This window comes from Psammomys obesus, unplaced genomic scaffold (assembly GCF_907164565.1).
Source record: "Psammomys obesus unplaced genomic scaffold, mPsaObe1.curated_primary_1811, whole genome shotgun sequence".
Classification (NCBI taxonomy): Eukaryota; Metazoa; Chordata; class Mammalia; order Rodentia; family Muridae; genus Psammomys; species Psammomys obesus.
Window position 1 is genome coordinate 26432318 of NW_026592510.1, and position 19626 is coordinate 26451943.

Genomic DNA, 19626 nt, shown 5'->3' on the forward strand with positions numbered 1-19626 from the left:
GGGACGGGGCAAGGGATCTTGATGGGTATCTTGGCTGGAGTTAGAAAAACGTAGGAAATAAACTTCTGGGTGCTTCTGTGAGGGCATTTCCATAAATATTTGACTGAGGTGGGAAGACCTACTCTGAATCTGGGTGGCTCTGTTCCGTGGGCTGGGCTTCCTGACTGAATAAAAAGGAGAAAACTGGAGTAAAGGCAGTTTTCTCTCTCTGGTTCCTGACTGCAAATGCCATTGTGACCAGCTACCCCAGGCTGCTGTGGCCTGCCACGATGGACTGTATCTCCTCTAACTGTGAACCAAAATAAACCCTTTCTTCTCTTTTGTCAGTCGCCGTGACACAACACCAAGGAAGGTAACTGACACAGATTCAGGCACGGAGGATGGAAAGCGTCTTAGGTTTCCTCACCTAAGTGAGGAAGGAAAGGAAGGAAGGGAAGGAAGATCCAGCTATCCAAGCCGGGCTTCATGACTCCTGTGCTCCTGGCCTCTGTGTTATCAGGGAAGGATTGTTCCCATTGGAGGAGAGAAGAGGATGCAGGAGGCAGCCAGGCCTCCAGGGTTCCTGTTCTTACTGAAGTTGAGGAACTGAAAGGGGAACATGTTGGGGGTACTTGGGCAGAGTGGGAGGGACCAGGGAGTTGGGGTGGATAGGATTAAGGAAAATTATTTACATGTGTGGAATTGTCAAATAATAAAGAAATATTCTATTTAAGTTCCTAATCCAAATGTCTGATATCTTTATAAAAAGAAGCAGTAGGGATGTGTGCGTGTGGAGGAGAGGCCATGTGAGGACACACTGGGAAGGTAGCCAAGGGAAGATGCTTAAACCTGCTGACTCTTTAATAATGGACTTTCAGCTTCTAGGACTGTGAAAAAGTACTTTTCTGTTGAATAAGCTATCTAGTCCTTGGTATTCTGTTTTGGAAACCTGTATATTAGTCAGCTTTCTGTCACTGTAACAAATACCTGAGGTAAGTCAACTCAAAAAGAGCAAAGGTTTACTTTGGCTCACTATTGCTACCATTGCTAATAAATGGCTACAAACTTAGGTTTCCACCAGAACTGGATTTCTGTTTCCTCTTTTCAGTACACCAGTATGGTCAGTATCAATTTATTTTTTAAGGAGAGAACACATTTGTTGATAGCCCACTGGGCATTTGGGAGAGTTATAGAGAAAACTGAGCCAAGTAGTGTGACCTACAGATTAGTCCGGAGAAGACACCCGGGTCTGCAGTTGAGCTGTGGACCTGTCACCATGGGGGAGTTCCCTGTTGGACTCCATTTTCAAGTCACTGTCCCTTGAGTCAAAGTTCATTGTGGATAGGTCTCTTCTGGCTGTATCTTGGTCACATGGAATAAGGGGAAGTCCAAAGTCAAGGGGTCACATCTGGTGAGAGTCTTCACATTGGTGAGGATCCTAAAGAGTCCCAAGGTGCTGCCCAGGGCATGGCATGGCTGCACAGAATCCAGAATTTTACATGTTAGCTGTTTGTGTGGGTGTGAACCAGCATCTCATTGTGGTCCAGTTTTCATTTCCTCATAACCATTGATCATCTCTTGTCCTTATTGCCTGTTCCTGTATCTTCTATAGAAAATAAAAAATAGGATTTTTGGCTGTATTTGAATTGGGGTGTTTGAGTTCTCTTTACTGAGTTCCAAGAACTCTTTTAAAATTTAATTCTGTTTTCTCTTTCTCTCTCTCTGTGTGTACTCGTGTGCACATAGAGAGGTCAAAACATAACTTTCAGGAGTCAGTTTACTGCTTCTATAGTGGACTCCAGGTATAGAATCTATGTTGTCAGATTTGTGTGATACGTGTTTTTACCCACTGAGCCATTTTACTGGCCCTAGAAAGTCTTTTTGCTTACTTATTTATTTTTTGATACAGTTTCATGTGGCCAACTGTGGCTTTAAGCTCTCTAAATAACTGAGGATGACCTTGAACTTCTGCTCTTTTGTGTGCTGAGATTACAGGCATGAGCCAATATGCCTGGTTTGTATTTGGTACTGAGGTAGATAAACCCTCTACCTACCGAGTTACTACATCTCTGCCACTGGGAATCCTCCTTAGACTCTAAACCTGTGGAAGCCGGTGCTTACACACCTCTCTCATCTCTAGAAGCTTTCTAGCTCTCGCTTGTGCAAATTTCCTTGGCTACCTTGCACTTCTCTTTTGCTCTTTTCAACTTTGATTGCCTGACTTTGTTTGGACCCCGCTTCGGTACTGAGGTCCAGAACCTGCTCTCAGGAAGGGAGCCTGGATGAGGGTAGCCTTCATATCATTTGTTCCCTTTCTTTCTTTAAACATTTTATCTATCTATCTATCTATCTATCTATCTATCTATCTATCTATCTATCCATCTGTACAGTGTTCTGTCTGCATGTGTGCTTGCATGCCAGAAGAGGCCACTGGATCTCAGTAGAGATGGTTGTAAGCCACCATGTGGTTTCTGGGACTTGAACTCAAGGCCTTTGGAAGAACAGCCAGTGCTCTTACCACTGAGCCATCTCTCCAGCCCTATTTGTTCCCTTTCATACAGCAAGTCGGCCTCATGCTACCTAGTATCCAGTGTCTGAACTACATTTCCATTAGTTTTTCTTCTACATTTCCTTCAGTTTTCTAGTTGTTGACAGTAGAAAAGTTGTCTTAGATCCTGCTCTTCGTGATGGTTGGAACCCATTCTCAATGCTTTTAGAATAACAGCCATGGTCCTTGTATAATTGCAAGTGGAAAATTCAAGTGGAGGTCAGTAAGTAGCTTTGGGATTGATTAAATTTATGTGCCAAGGACATCATCAAGCCCAGAGGTAGTTCTAGCTTTCTGCTATGCTGCATTTTGGCCCCCTCAGCCATTGCTTTCGCTAGTGACTGCCATACTTGCAGTCATTCCATCTGAACATCTAGCACCACTCACCACTTACATCTAAACCATAGCTGACTTGGGTGTTTACAGACGTGATTTACATCACAGTGCTGGTGTGGGCTTCTCTTGGGGAGGGATTTAAAGCAAAACAGGGTGAGAACAGATTGGAGCTGGTGCAGGGAACTGAGCCTCAGGATCATGCAGATTAGCACTTTATCGGTTAGCAACAGATTCAGCTACTGGTGTTTAACCACAATCTGAGGTGCATGGAGATATCCCCTGAGGGTTTTCTTAAGAGGAGGCACAATGGGGCACAGGTCTACCCAGTGTTTCCTTTCTTTTCCTTTTCTTACCCCTGCTCATCTCTTTTTCTTTCTCCCCTTGAGACAGCACACATCTTCAATTCTAGGCTGGCCTCAAACTCACTGTGTAGCCCAAGGTGACCTTAAACTTTAGCTCCTCCCACTTCTACCTCTTGAGTGTTGAGATTATAGGTGTATACCACCAGGCCTGGTTTGCTAATGTGGAGGCTGGAACTCAGGACTTCATGCCTGCTAGGATAGTACTCTCCCGGCTGAGCTACATTTTCATCCCTGGTACAGTATTTCTCTTTTGCTCCATACCTATGATGAAAACAGTTTTGAAACACCTAAGCAGGGGGTTGGGGGAGTGTGTGTGGGGTTTAGTAGCAGGCAGGTGAGAATTTAGTAAAGGGGAGTCTAGGAGTTCCAAAATATCTACAGGAACAGGGAGTAAAGCAAACCCTGTGAATTTGATTACAGGACCCTTTTCCTACCTAGGCATTACAGTTTTGCCCCAAGTAAAAATACAGTACATGGGAAAATAGAGTCTCTACTGGGTCTCTTGGAGGAAGCTAACAAATGGCAGATCAGTTTCCTGTTGTTGTTCGTAAGACATCATTGAAAATATAGAAGCTTAAAACAGTTTCATTTATTCTCATGTAGATAGAGGCTGCATATCTAAGGTTGCTATGTCAACAGGGCTATGTTCCTTTTAGTGGCTTCAAGGAAGAATACATTTCCTTTTCATTTCAGCTTCTGGAATTGTCATTACTTAGCTTGGAGGCCCACATTACTTCAAAAAAAATTTTTTTTTGGATAATGCTGAATGTATTTATTTGATTGAAAATGAAGTTACTTTAATTTAGTAACAATTAATTGAAGCTTATTGTCTGTCTTGTCTTGAACTGATTTTTATTTTGTGTCCCTTTTTGAGTCACTCCAACCTCTTGATTCTGCTGTTACCTCTACTGTCCACTGAAATGTTTAACTACCCTTGCAATCACATTGGACTAACCAAAATAATTTAGTATAGTTTCCTTACCACAGAATCCTTAATTTAGTCATAGCTGCAAGATTCTCTTTCTGTTTCAGCAATATAATTGAAGGTCCCAAGATGCTGGCTGTGGGCATCTTTGTGGGTTCCTCTGTCCAGCCTCCCATAAGACTTGAAGCTTAGCTGGTGAAGGCTCTGTCCTCTAAATCTCTCTAGGTTCATGAAACTTCTGGGGAGGGGGACGAAAGTATATAAGGAAAGGATTTGAATTTGTCTAAAGCCTGTGTAAGGCCTGGCTTCATGGGGAGACTCCTTGAGAATGTGGCTTTTGGGAAGCACTCTATCAAGACCAGGCTGTTGAGAATTCTCTGGAGTTTGTCATCTTGCTCGGGTCACAGACACACTGACTGAAAAGACACTAAGACAAGAATAAAATGGAAATACTTTCAGATTTGAGCATTGTGGCACATACCCGTAATATTAGCATTTGGGAGGTGGAGGTAGAAGGATCAAAGTTCAAAGTTATCCTCAGCTACTGAAGTTCAAGGCCAGCCAGGGACACATGAGACCCTGTCTCAGTATTTCCATTGCTGTGACAAAACACCATAACCAAAACAACTTGAGGAGGAAAGGGTTTATTTTAATCTTACAGCTCTCAGGTCACAGTCTGTCACTGTGAGAAAGGGCAGAAACTGAAGCTGAGGCCATGGAAGAACACTGCTTACTAGCTTATTTCCCAATGGCTTGCTCAGCTTGCTTTGTTATAGAACCCAGCCCAGGGATGGCACTGCTGACAGTGGTCTGGATCCTTCCATATCAATCGTTAATCAAGTAAACACCCCATAGGCTTACCTAAAACACCCCACAGGCCCTACAGGCCTCTTATGGAGACATTTCTTTTTCAATTGAGTTTTCCTTCTCTCAGATGACTCTGGCTTGTGTCAAATTGACAAAATAACTAATTAGATAAGACCCTGTATCAGGAAAACAAACAAACAAACAAACAAAACAAAAACAAAAACAAAAAGAAACCAAACCAAATTACCCTCAAACAATATCTACCTACAGAGGGTGGCTGAGAAGAGAAACTGAGTTAATATATTCAAGTTGCTTAAGAATGGCCTGGCACATAATTAGCACTCAATGTTGGGTTTCCCTGGCTGTTCACTACTATCCAGCCCTCATGTCTTCTCCTCCACCAGCCCCTGGGCACACAGGAAACAGAGCAACATTAAAAACTCAGAAAACACAGGAAGGATTAGGTTGGTGAGTGGTCTGAACTTGCAGGAAGCATTGCACCTACAATCATTTTTTTTTTGTTGTTGTTGTTGCTAGAAGTTTCCATTTGCTCTAATATCAGGAGAAGAGCCCAAAGCAGAGCCTTTGATTGCTGCTTTCATTTCAGTTTCTTATCAAGTTCTGATTTCCAGGAAGGGAAGGGGCTTAAGGTTGTTTAGCTTTAGAAATGATTGGATACGAGAGGTGGGGGCAGGGAAGAAGAGAGAGAGAGTGACCAAGGTTGGAGAATATAATCTTTTAATTGTCTGAGATTCTTTGCAATGTCCTGGAGGTGGAGGGCAGTGGAGCTGGGGGAATGACCACTGAGTTGGAAGATGGCTGATGAAGAGTGCTTTCTGCTTAAGAAGCTATGCATAGTCAGACTTTTTGTTCCTAGTTGGGTCTACTGAAGTGACCTTTGGGGAGGCAGTTCTCTGAATGGCAGCCTCCACACTTGGATGGTCCGGCTCCTCCATTCATTCCCCCTCCTCATGTAGATGGCAGGAGCTGTAGAACTCTACCCCTGTGGTACTTGTGAAGCCCTTTCCATCCTCAGAGTCCATTCTTCTCGTGTGTTGAGGCCTGGAGTGGCACCATCTGTTTCTGCTGTTCCTGCTGATGTTGCCTCTGTTTTCCTCTGCTCCTGGGGAAAGGAAAGCAGATATCTGGGTTTGAAGCCTCCCATATGGGTCTGAGATGGGGCAGGCTCTCCTCTCAGCTGTGACTAGCCACCTGCTCCCAAATAGCAACTGCTCTTTCCCAGAGCTGAGAGTCTCAAGAAGGATTATGGGAATCTTCCACTTGAAGACAAAGGGACAAAGCTCTGATGTGGAAGAGGAGGCCTGGGTCTGAGCCTCCGAGCTGCCCCAGCCTGTGTGGGTGACCTGGCATAAGTCACTGATCCTCTCTGGAGTGTGCCCACCTGCTCTTCAGGTCCTGCACTGTATCCGGCAGTGGCTGGCCCAACGTCTCTGGTAGGAGGGCAGTGACAGCACTGGCGACCACTGGGATGGCGCCGAAGATGAAGAGAGGCATGGAGGGGTAGAACTCCGCAGTCATGCTCACCAGTGGGCTCACGATGCTGCCAACTCGGGCCATGGTGCTGCCCATGCCTAGGCCTGTCTGCCTGTGGTCAGGTGGGTGTTGGTTAGAGCTCTGGCGTGGGTACCAGTGGCCACACTCAGAGCAGGGCAGTTCTGCCAGCCTGGGACATCTCTGTGACTCCTCTTTCCTACCTGATCAGTAAATGATTCTGTATTTTTGTGTTTGGCTCTTGTTTGTGCTGGAATCAAAGCCAGGGCCTTGCATAGGCCAGGCAGACACTCTACTACTGACCTGCATCCCCAGGCCATTGTGGTGACTTTTTAAACAAAAAGGGAAATTGAGAACAGCTGTGGTCAGAGAACTGGGAGACTTGAAACTGAGTTCTGGCTCTGTCCTTAAGCTGCTGTGTGACCTTCAGCCAACCTCACTACATCTCTAGGCTTCAGTTTCCAGCTGTCACATGAGACCATTGGGTAAGACCAGGGATTCTGGAATGTTTTTTATTTTGATTGTTTCCTTTTCTTTTTTTCTGGCCATGCTAGGGATTGAACTCTGGACCTCACACCGGTAAGCTAGCTGCTCTGTCCCTGAGCTACACCCCAGCACACCTGCATACCTTATGTGTTAACAGCTGTCCCATCTCACAGAGACCTAGTTAGAGTCCCCAGGGGAAGGGACCTGGAAGCTATATGTTGCTTGTGTGTTAAGAACATTCTCTGTGAGGAGCTGGAGAGGTGGCTGAGTGCCTAAGAACACTGGCTGCTCTTGTAGAGGACCTAAGTTCAATTCTCAGCACCTACATGGCAGCTCATAATTATCTGTAACTCTAGTTGCAGGGAATGTGGCGTTCTCTTCTGGGTTCAGTGGGCACTAGGCATGTACATGCTGTACATACATACACCTGGGCAAAACACTCATACATAACATAAAAATAAATAAATCTAAAAATAAATCCAGCTAAGCAAGAACATGAGAGAAGAGGTTAAAAACTTTGACTCAGGAGGCAACTGCACTGCGCTTCCCTGCAGGCTCCATTGCTAGCTGTGTGATCCCGGAGAAGACACCTAACTTTTCTATGTCTCTGTTTTTGCCTGTGTGACTGGAAAATGATAGTGCCTACCTTGACCTGTTATGAGAAAGAAGTGAGTTAATATTTGTGAAAAGATTAAGACAGTACTTGATACACAATCATGCTTTACCTGAGCACTTGGTACACAGCACACACTTTGTCTAGACATTGTAAAGGCATGAGATATTATCCAGGATGCGTCATTGTTCTTATCTCGGCACCGTGACCTCTCAGGTCTTTGACATTTCATGTGATGCATGCATTCAATTCTTAAAGTAGATGTACTATTTTATTTCTTAATGCCTCTCCTATCTCACTATAAAGTGGTGCTGAGTCATGCATATGGCTGGCCTGTTGTCAGGAGTGGTTCTTGTAGGAAGTTGCATGCATGCTCATGACTTTAGTTTCAAATGTACTACTTGGTTTAAGATGGAGTTTAGGTACCGTCACAGCTTGTAACTTGGTTCTGGAGTCTTCAGCTCATTGCCTCTGAGATGTGGCACCATACCCTGTTACAGCTGGTAACAACTTCTACATCATCTCTAGGGTCAGACAAGAGGTGGACAGCCTCTGTCAGCCAGACCCTGATATGTGTAACTGAGTGGTTTTTTATATATCCTGCCTTGATGGATGTTTTTTAGGAGATGTTCTGGATACTGGGATTTGCTCTGGGACTCTGGCTTTAATGTGGGTAAAAGACTGTCTTTCCCTAGACCCTCCATGCACTGGGCTCCCACTCACCGGATCACTGTGGGGTATAGCTCTCCAGTGTACAGGAAGATGCAGTTGAAAGAAGCAGCCAGGCAGCCCTTCCCTAGCACAGCTAGGGAGGTGCGTATGATCGTCTGGTCTAGAGAGAAAGGAGTAAGGAGAGTGGGAGCTTGCGGATTGTGGTTGGAGGTACTGGCTTTTTTCTTCTTCTGAGAAGTTGGGTTATGTCTGAAGGGGTATGGTGGGTAAGACTGAGAGCCAACATGCTGGTGTGCGCTCACCTTTTGGTATTATGCCATTCACCAGGATGCAGATGCCTGCCAGCAGCAGAGAGGCCAACTGCGCAGGCCGGCGGCCCAGAGAGTTGATGACAAGGAAGCACACAAACTTGGCAGGCAGGTCCACGGCACCGAAGATCACCTGGATAAGGTACATACTAACCCCAAAGCCCTGCAGGTCCATGACCAGCCCATAGTAGGCAAAGCTAGTGGCAAACCTGGTGAGGGAGATGGAGAGGAAGGTGGAGCTGGTTAGATAGGCTTAAACAAGGGTGCTGTTAGCTGGGCAGTGGTGGCACACGCTTTTAATCCCAGCTCTCAGGGAAGCAGAGGCAGGTAGATCTCTGAGTTTCAGGCCAGCCTGGTCTACATAGTGAGTTCCAGGCCAGCCAAGAGAAACCCTGTCTTGAAAAACCAAAATCAAGCCAAACCAAACCAAACCAAACCAAACCAAACCAAACCCAACCAACCAACCAACCAACCAACCAACCAACCAACCAACCAACCAACCAACAAAACAAAACAAAAAAACAACCCAAGAAGACAAAACAACAACAAAAAACTAAGGATGCTCATGATATGATTCATAATATACATATGTATACATTATATGTATGTGATATACTATACACTCATAAACACAGTGATGTGTAGGATATCCTGCTTTGGGACCTAGGATCTGCTTTGGTTATTGCTTCTTCAGACACTTAACAACTGCATATTCAAACTGCGAGGTTGCAGGATTGGGGCAGTCCTCCAATCCTGTGCTAACTAGACACCCCAGGGTACCGGGAAGCTTTCACTTAGTGGTTAAGTAGGGTTTATACACTTTTAGTCTTTATCTTATCTGCTGGGCTCAGGGAGGGCAGGTTACTGTGTAAGCCGCATCAAGGTGTTGTAACAGCCGGCATCTTCTGAGATTTTCCTGTATTTCTGGGATGAATATTTAGGGGTTCACAGAACTTATATTTTGGGATAGAACTACAGAGAATACACCCAAAACTGGAAGAGGAGAATTCTTTGGCAAGATTGTTCTTCTGACTATGCTCCACTTAACTGTCATGGGATTACCATGGTGATGCATGTGAGAGAGATAACGGGAACATTGTGCAGGGAAAAGGAGACTTGGGCTTATACCATCTCTGTCCCAAGTGTGTTTTGGGGGATAAGTGTGGGTTCTCTTATGATGTGGTGCTTTTTCCCTAGGCACCATCATAGCAGTAAAGTGTTTTTATTTTCTTTTTCTTGTCTTCTCTTCTCTACCTCCCTTTCTTTTTTCTTTTCTTTTCTTTCTTTTTTCTTTTTTTTTTTTTTTCAGGCTGGCTTTGAACTCACAGAGATCCACCTGCCTCTGCCTTCCCAAGTTCTGAGAGTACAGGTGTGCATCACCATACTTGGCTAGTAAAGTCTTTTTCAAAACATACTGGCTTGACCTCACAGTATGAATCTTTGGAGACCATTGATTTTGATGAAGTGGTCTATACTGGAACAAGTCTGGTGAGAAAAGCTGGGAGATGAGGGACCAGTTTGAGCATGGGCACTGGCTTGAGCTGGAGGACTCTTGTTTCCTTAGGGCCCTCACTACTCCTAATAGTAGATCTGTTGACTTTTCTTCCCCCTCACCTGCCTTTTTCACCTGGTTTATCCATGCCCTCCCCCAGCTTGCTTTCTGTCTTTTCATCAGCTTGTCCATGAGGGTGTCTTTCTGAGCCTACCACAGCATGGAGAGGCAGAGGAAGAGGCGGCGAAGGGTAGGGCAGCGCAGCAGCTCTATGGCTGAGGCCTGGCCTTTGCCTAGGGTCAGTTCCTTCTGTAGGCTGGTCCGGAGCACCTGATGGGATGGGCATAACTCAGGGCCTGAGATTCTTCTAGGGGATCCTCTCAGTCCAACTCCTGAGTCCTGGGCTTTGGGTTGGAGCCCAGGTGGCAGCTAGGAACAAAGTTGTCTTACCTCTATACTCAGCTTAGCTCCCTCTTCCTGTTTCCCATTGATCCGGGCCACTCTCTGCAGGGCTCGGAGGGTGAGGTCCAGCCTTCCTGAGGAGGAGTACCATCGAGCTGACTCAATGAAGAACCTGGGAGTGGGGATGGAGAGAGGGTGGATATTGGCCTGGTCTCAGTTTCAGTCTTCTGGGTTAGAGATATGCAGTAGGGTTTTATTTATGTTTCGGGGACCAGGGCTCTTGCCAAGACCCCTTTAAGGACAAGACAGTGGCCAGTTTGATAATGACTCATCCCCATCCCAGAAGCTCAGCTCTTGGGTGCTGGGTAGGTAAGAGCAGTGCCAGCAGGAAGGTCAAACTGTGGGGTACTGGAGAACTGCTGCCTTCCTCCAGGACAAAACTGCCCCCACAGCCTTGGCTTCAGAGTCTGTTCAATAGAAGCATTGGATCAGGGTCAGCTTTCTGGCTTGATGGATTCTCTGGGGAAGCTTGTGCCCTGCTCTGGGCGATCACCTGTCTCTTGTAGCCCTGCAGCCTTTGGGTATTGCTTCCCACCACAGATCCCACATACCAGGAGTAGATGAAGGCAACGAAATAAGGCAGAGAGACCACAAGCTGCAGGTGGCGCCAGTGGGGCACAGCATAGGCGATACCTGCCAGGAGGAACTGGCCCAGGCTGTAGACATAGCCAATCAAGGTGCCCACATAGGCGCGGGTGTGGATGGGCATCCATTCCACATCTGGAAAGGGGTTAGAGTAGAGTAACCAGGCTGCTAGTTGGGAAGAGGCCCCTCTCTTGCTCCCTCCCGATCATGCTCTTCCCCAAGGCTCTGTAGAAGACATATGAGTGAGATTGGGTGCCAAGGTAGGGAGAGTGGAGACTTAGGTGGGGGTAGGAATTGGGAGTTAGATTCAGGATCCCCAGGAACTGCCTTCTCCATGCTCCTGCTGCTTTTTGGCCCTGCCCCAAAGGCCTGACTACAGCCCCTTTCCCCGCAGAGTTTCTCTGACCACTCAGTCTGTTCTCAGCAGAAACCACTTCCTTTTCCCTCAGTCCTGGGCTGGCCTGAGTAGTGCTCAGTGGTCCGAGCACTACTTTTTCTATTCTGGAGCATCAGTCCAGGTAGGAAGGGGACCACTGCTCTGCTAAGGTCTCAAGAGGATGGGCTGGATTCCCGGTGGGCTTCTGATTCTGCTGCTGGGATACAAGTGAATATTTATATTGACTTTGCAGCTGGAGCCTTAGGCATACCCCACTTCTATCTAAGGCCTAGCTAGTTCCATGGATTTCTTTCTGGGCTTGAGGGATGACCACAGGTAAATTTCTTTTCTTCTTCCTAGCCTCAGATTCATTATCTGGGAAATTGTGCGTGAGTGCGTGCGTGCGTGTGTGTGTGTGTGTGTGTGTGTGTGTGTGTGTGTAACCTACTAGAGGAAGCACACTGATGGTCCATGAACTCACTGTTCTTAGTCACTAAGTGTATTTGGTGCATACGATGCTGGCCCATCCTTGTTTAGAAATATTAGACTAACGGCAATGTTAAAATAATTGTGATTTTTATATTTAAAAAAGTGAGAGATATCTGGGTGTGGTGGTGTATGCCTGTAATGCCAGCACTTGGGAGCCGGAAGTTGAACGTCACGAGTTGGAAGCTATACGGTAAGACCCTGTATCAAAACAAAACACCACCACCAACAAAAACAGTGAGATATGACTTCTTGACTGGGAGTGCCTTTGGTATATCTAAGTAGGATTTAAAAAATACATTTGTTTATTTATTATTCTTTCTTTGTGTGTGTGTGTGTGTGTGTGTGTGTGTGTGTGTGTGCATGCTTATGGTATGGCAAATGTGTGGAAGTCAGAGGGGAACTAACTTGGCAGTAGTTGATTTTTTCTTCTGAAATGTTGGTCCTGGGGATCAAACTCATGTCATCAGACTTGGTGGCAAGTATCTTTACCCTCTGACACATCTTGCCATCCCCTTTGGTATTCTTTGGTATTTATCCCAGACTGTCCTGGAGCTCATTAAATAGACTAGTCTGGCTTCATGGTTGGGACAGTCCTGCCACCTCTGACTCCTGAATGTTGGGATTATGGGTGCATGCCACCATGCATAGCTCGTCTCTCTAGCCTTTGGGTCTCCTTTGGGTATAGTCTTCACTACTCCTAAGGTCTCCTGTACCTGGCTTGTCTTGGTCACTGTGACCACGGAGTCTGCAATCTTATTACTAAGTGAGGAGTCAAGATGGCGTGAGCTGGGGAAGGCAGTGTTGTGGTGACTGGAAATGCAGATCTAAGGGAGGTTTTGGGTTGAGAGAAGGTGGGGTATAGGAGGGGAGGGCTTCGGGGAGGAGGCCGGAGGGACTGGGAGGTGAGAGGGGACATAGGTGAGCAGTCCTCACTTAGTGTCATGCAGTTGATTGCAATGCTAGCCAAAGACATGCCCGAGAGGAGCCGGAAAATGCAGTAGATTGTATAGTTGGGTGCATAAGCTGCACAGGTTCCTGACACAGCTGTCTGCAGGTAGTTCAAGATCAGCACCTTCCGACGGCCCAGCCTGTGGGGAAGGGAAGACCTGTGTGAGGAGCCTGAGGACTGCTGGGAACCAGGCTAAGGTACATAGAAGAGGAGTAACTGCCTGGGATAAGGGCCCTGGCTGCAGTCTTCTGAGGACCTAAGAAGAATACTTAATCTTGCACTTAAACCAGCCACCCCTGCCTTGAATCCAGCCAGGGCCCCCCAATCCCAGTTTAGCCCAGCCCTTTGGCTTACCCAGGACTGACCTGTCTGCCAGGTAGCCAAACATCATGGCTCCCAGCAGCACTCCCACCATGTACAGGGACTGGGCTAGCTGGCGGAGGGCCCGATGAGAGCACACAAGGTTCCACTGTGGGGAGAGGTAAGCCAGAGTTGGGCAGAGAAGAGCTTGGATGCGGGGCAGCCCCTCACCCTCTCTTAGGAATGTCCTCTGGGATCCATGTCCACCCTCTTTCAGTCATACTTCCCTCTGCTGTTTGTCTCACACTTCCTCTGAGCTAAGAACCCTTGAAACACTCAGTAGCTTCCACATCCACCATCTCTACAAATACAATCCTCCTGAATCTTTTTATCTCATCTTCTGAGCTTGGCTCCTGGAGAACTTGACACTCTTACTCCCTCCTCCCTCAATCCCCGTGTGTGTGTGTGTGTGTGTGTGTGTGTGTGTGTGTGTGTGTGTGTCTGTGTGAGAGGCAAAGTGGTGTCACATGGACAGAAAGCCCCAAATTCTTACCTCAGTCACGATGGTTGAAGGGAAGGTGCTGTTGTCATAAACCCAGCCATCAATGCAGGGCTCTGTGACTCCAGTGCTATTAGCCTCTGTGCCATTGTGAAAGGGAAGTCCCCACTGTGGGGAAGTAAAACGGAGGCAAGGCTTGGGTTGTCCCTGTTTGTCCAGGGGCAGCCAGACCTCTAGACCTCCATCTTTGCTGAGGTTGGTGTTGACAGGTGGACGGCAGTGGTGAGTGGGGATGGCGGCAGTGAAGTTCTGCAAGGTGTTGTGGGAAGCCATCAGCAGTAGGGGAGCAACCACCAAGGTGACCTGGATCAGCTGGAAGCGGCCGACGCCCCCCACCTGCTTCAGGAGGTCATTGAAGGCCATGGGGCTGGGCCAGGCTGAGTGGTCAGGGATTGAGGACCTCCAGTCCTGGGACCTCTGTCTGTCTGCCTGCTGCCCTTTGCCTGAGGAGTGGGGCTGCCGCTGCCTCTGCAGCTGAGTGACTCCTGGAGCTGGAACTGAGCCGGCTCTGTGGCGGGACAGCAGGCTAGTGGGTCGCCCCTCCTTTCTCTCTCCCCTGGTTCTGGCCCTCCCTTGCCCTTGCCTCTTTTCTTCTCTTCGGGGGTCTGGACAGCTCAGCTTTCAGGGTCTGCTGGAGCCCTGACTCTTATGCAGGCAGCTTTTAATCTTTGTCCTGAAGACAATGAGTTAAAGTGTGACTTGGTGTCAGAAGGATTAACCCTGTGAGTATTCCTTGTGTCAGTGGAATCTCTCCAAGTGGGTATAAAGGGCAGGAGAGGGTGGATGAGACTCAGAGTGGATTCACTGGGGGAGGCCATTTGGGCATCTGGATGCAGAAGGGGACAAGGTGGGACCTTCTGTCTTTCTTCTATTGAGGAGTATGGGCTCTGGGAAATGTGGTGGCCTCCTGAGGGGTTTCTGTGAACACCACAGTCTGTCTTCAGGATAACACCAGAGAAAGCATGGCAAGTCCCATTGAACCCGAACATATTGGTGATTAATTTTTAATTGATGTAGCCCTAATATTGCATAGACCATGTTTATATACCAAATCAATTATGTATTAATTTGAAATTCAGATCTGACTGGGAATCTTGTATTCTTATTTGCTAAATTGAGCAATCCTGGTCTTTGGTCTTTCAAGAACAGCTCATGTCTGGCAGGACCGTGGCTTTGTGCTGCTGGAAGAAACAACAGGGGTCAGAAGTTGCTCTTGAAGACATGGGGACCAAAGGTAAAATTAGACATAATGGGAATCACTCTTCTGGATTATCAGATTTCATATTCTTGATTATTCTTTTTTCTTGTTTTTAAAGATAGGGTCTTATGTAGCTCAGGATAGCCTTCAGGTCAATATGTAGCCAATGCTGGTCTTGAATGGCTCCTCCTCCAAAGTGCTGGTATTACAATGTATACAATCACACTATTTACATTAATTAAGTAATTGACTGGTGTGTGTGTGTGTGTGTGTGTGTGTGTGTGTGTGTGTGTGTGTGTGCGATACAAGTTATACATGGAAGTCTAAGGACAACTTGTAGGAGTGAATTCTCTCTATCATGTGGGCTTTGGGGGATTGAACTCATCATCAAGCTTGGCAGCAAGTGCTTTTACCTGCCATCTTATTGGCCCTGTTTCCTCCTTTAATTATCTTGATTCAAAAATTTTCCCTTGTTCTTGTGTTTTCTTTATTTCTAAAAAACTATTTTACTTTATTTCATATGTATTGGTGTTTTTGTCTGCATGCATATCTGTGCATTTCATGCATATCTGGTACCAATGGAGGGTGTCAGATTTCCTGGACCTGGCCTTAGAGACAGTTGTGAGCCATTATGTAGGTGCTGGAAATTGAACCAGGATTCTATGCAAGAGCATCCAGTGCTCTTAAGCATTGAGTCACCTCTCCATCTCCCTCTTCTATTTTTTTTTTTTAAATGAGCATGAACCTATCTTATTTTAGTACAAGTCTAGGACCTGATTAGAATTCCCTCAACAGTTTTTGGCTCCTTTACCCTGGTTACTCACAATCAGAGGCAGTCTTGACCAATAGTTGGATATTTCTGTTGGATCCGATTGGTTGGATTCCAGACTGGGGAGGCTTAGGGCAGGCTGCTATTCTATGGCTTTGATTTGCAAGATGCGTCTGGTATAAAACCATTGAAGCCTGGAGTCATTTCTTTTCCTGTCTTCTTACGCTGTCTGACCAGGAGCAAGTTATTAACTCCTGTCTACTTCTGTGCCTGTGTTCAAGACAGAGATGATTTTCATGTCCCCTTTATTTTGTTCTTGGAAGGTTAAGCGAGCCAACAAAGGTAAAGAGTTTAAAGAAGCCTTTATCCAAGTATCTAGGTCTGTGTCCATAGTTCTAGTTCCTGTGGAGCCTGAGGCAGGAAGATTGAGCTCAGGAGTTTAAACCCAGCTTGGGCAAGAGGATTAGGATTTCAAACTTAGTCCTGGCTACATTGTGAGTTTGATGGCACCTTGTACTTCATGAGACCCTATCTTAAAGAACTTCCCACCAGGAAAAAAAAAAAAAGGCCAGATAATATGCTTATGCAAACTGCACTTTTATGCATCAAATTGGGTAGGGGTTTACTGTCTATTTAGGTCCTCAGACACACGATGTTACAGTACGGTCTTAACTTCAAAGCTAGCTTCCTCCTCCTCCAACAGGGGTTTATATCCCAGGCTGATTTCAAACTCACAGTTCTCTGATCTCAGCCTCCCAAGTGCTGGGATTATAGGCCTGGACCCTCTATGTGTGGCCAAAAGCTGAACTCTTAACTGTGGCTCTACGGTGTGTCTGCTGCCATTCTAAAGGGGTTTTGAAGGTAAGCTAACTTTGTATGTAGAGAAGAGAGCCGGGGCGACTGTAATTCATACCAGCTTCCCACTCCCAGCATGTGTTGATTCCAGCTTGGGCTCAATGGGTGTCCAGATGCCTGATACATTCTCCAGGCCAAAATATATACAAACCTGTGGCCTGGGGAGGCGAGGACAGCTGGACAAACAGCTTAGAGCCTGTGGGGTCAGTTCCCTGCCAAGACTCAGAGCTGTCGTAGGGAAGTAGGTGGAGTGCTGAGGGTAGTAGAGCGATCTCCTGCAAATACCCTCCCTCTCCAAGCTTGTGCCTAATCCAGCTCTGGATAAGAACTTCTTTCTTAGCTCCTGTCCTAGTTAGAGTTACTAATGCTGTGACAGACACCATGACCAAAGTAACTTGGGGTAGAAAGAATTTATTTGTTTATGTTTCCATATCATAGTCCATTACTGAAGGACAGCAGGACAAAAACCTGGAGACAGGGTTGATGCAGAGGCCATGAAGGGGTGATGCTTCCAGGCCTGCTCCTCGTGGCTTGCTCATTCTGCTTTCTTATAGCACCCCAAACTACCAGTCCAGGGATGACACCACCCACAGTGGGCTGGGCCCTCACTCATCAATCACTAATTAAGAAAATGCCCTACAGGCTTTCATACAGCCGGATCTTAGGGAGGCATTTTCTTAATTGAGGTTCCCTCCTCTTTAATGACTATAGCTTGTGTCGAGTTGACATAAAACTAGCCAGCATAGCTCCTGACCAGTCCCATGTCCGGCTGAGTCTATAAAAGGCTCCTTTGGAAACTCCAGGAACTGAACTGTGGCAAGATCCCAGGATTTTCAGATCTGGGGACTGTCTCTTGTTGACCTTGTGGGCCATTAAAAATTTAGAGATGGGACTCCTCTGTGTTAAATGGAGCATTGGCTTAAATTCCAGTTATGTTCAGTGGGAGGGTGTCAGCTCTGGGAGTCTGGATATGGGCAGAAGCTTATTATTATTATTTTTCTCAGAACCACATACCACTGGAATTGAGAGATGTCACTCAGCTGAGAACATCCCATGACACAGATAAGGAGGCTGAGGCTCAGACAGGAGCCAGAGCTTCAGATGATCACACTGCAAGCCCTAAACTCACCTCTTTTGCCTCCTACGTTCTCCCTACCGCATGAGTTGCCTTTACATAGGCTAGATTTTCTGAAATAAGTGCTGACTTTGTATAACTATAGTCTGTTAAGTCAATGGGATTCAAAGTGTGGAGCTACATGTGACTTTTATTACTTTGTGACACCTTTCAAATAAATAATTTACAGATCAAAGAAGACACTCTGGATCAAATCATGTTCTGGAAGCAAGGGGTCGAAATGACCTGGAGAGTTCAGAAGACTCCAGCTGCCTGCCAGCATCTGAGCCGGAAATTTCAGAGCCAAAGTGAACCTTGTGCCTTGATCTCGGCTACCCCAGCCCGCAGGCAGTATACGCCCATCTAAAACTGCTGTTTAAAAGCTAGATGTGAACTGGGGGTGTAGCTCGTTGATAGAGTGCCTGCCGTAGCATGCAGAAAGTCCTGAATTCGATTCCCAGATCACATAGCATGGGGCACTGTGGCACACAAGTGATCCTAGCACTTAGGGGGTAGAAGCTGGAAGACCAGAAGTTCAAGTTTGTCCTCAACTGGCTATTCAGAGCATTGGATGCAAAACCGGACTACATGAGACCCTGTCTCAAGAAAACAGCAAAAACTCACAAACCAGATATGAGATCATTCACCTGTGAGGTGACTCAGAGGGTGTTCCATATTGGGTGGCAATTCACTGAGGCACTTGTCCCTGCTCAGGGACAGAGAGAAGGGAATAGAGGAAGCAGGAAGGGCTGAGGAACAGCAGTAATGCGTACAGGAATTTGGTGTCTCACCATAAATCCTAACAGCAACAATGAGAAGTGCTTTCTCGTCGTTTTCCTTTTCCTTGCTGTGTGTCTGCACCCTGGAGCGGTGCAGGAATGGTCATGGCTAGGGCATTCCAGGAGCCATCCTGAATTCTGGGCCACTAATAGATGGGGAGCTGGTAGGGCCAGTGATTCACACTGAGCCCAGTTCTTTGTCTGGTGGAGACCAAGTAGGAGGTATTGCTGGCTCCATTCTGAGCTAATTCTTAGGCTCCAAGGTTGAAACCTCATCAGTAGACATCAGGTTTTAAGATGAAGCCTAATAATCTCACTACAAAAGTCAGGTCGCCCCAAATTGTCTAAAGGTTGGCAAGGGAGACTCCTGCATCCAAACCAAGTGTAAATGGCAGCTTCTGACGAAGCTGGGTGACAGGCTGGTGTGGGTGGTGTTTGAGGTGGGTGGCAGAGGGATCCTTCTGTCCTTTCACTCCCTCTCCTTTTGGCTCTTGCTTCCTTTCTCAAGCTTGCTCCCGACTTCCTATTTTCATGAAGCCCTTGCCCAATAAACTACTTTACATTCAAATCCTTGTCTTGGGGTCTGCTTCTGGGGAAATCTACACCAAGATTCAACCATGATCTCAATTCACCATACAATCTGTAGGGCACCTAACCCAGGCTTTTGAGCCTCAGAAATCCTTTGGGAGGAAATTACACAAGTTGAGACGCCCAAGCTAAGTTATGGGAGGGCCAAGTGCAGTGGGAGTCCGACAGGAAAATTCTAGTCCTGAGTGAAAGGCTGCAGCAGCAATGAACACAAAGAAACTGAGTGGAGGATGGATTTCAGCGTGTGAAAGTGGAGTGTTAAAACTGAAATCGCTGCAGCAGGTTGGGACCTGATTCTGGTGGGTCTTGTAAGAGGGTTGCTGCTTTATCCTCGTGAGAAATCACTGAAAGGTGGGGGCAGCGCGCAGTGTAATCCTTTTCATGTTGATTAAGCACCCTCTCAGATCTCTAAATACATACTCAGGAGTAGTGATTAGCTCTGTGGTTGATAATGAGAATCCATAGAATGGGTTGGCGTTGTCTTATATGATCGCCAACAGCCACTGCTGAGTGCTTGAATGGAGCTGATCCAAGCTGAGTGTCCCGGCTCATTTTTTTTTTTG

General features: G+C 46.6%; 1 protein-coding gene and 1 long non-coding RNA gene across 2 annotated transcripts; one reads left to right on the forward strand and one right to left on the reverse strand.

Moving 5' to 3' along the window:
• Positions 1-4788: 4788 nt before the first annotated feature.
• Positions 4789-14743, reverse strand: Slc22a6 (solute carrier family 22 member 6). The gene is made up of 10 exons (XM_055614243.1): positions 13755-14743; positions 13267-13370; positions 12886-13040; positions 11054-11222; positions 10491-10614; positions 10255-10370; positions 8543-8757; positions 8292-8400; positions 6360-6563; positions 4789-6080 (listed from the first exon to the last, which is right to left on the reverse strand). Exons 1-10 carry the CDS (start codon positions 14121-14123, stop codon positions 5990-5992), a joined length of 1656 nt encoding a protein of 551 aa, XP_055470218.1. The 5' UTR covers positions 14124-14743; the 3' UTR covers positions 4789-5989.
• Positions 14438-19032, forward strand: LOC129682014 (uncharacterized). The gene is made up of 3 exons (XR_008720902.1): positions 14438-14482; positions 14905-14994; positions 17887-19032. It is a non-coding gene; the product is annotated as an uncharacterized LOC129682014 (long non-coding RNA).
• Positions 19033-19626: the final 594 nt, after the last annotated feature.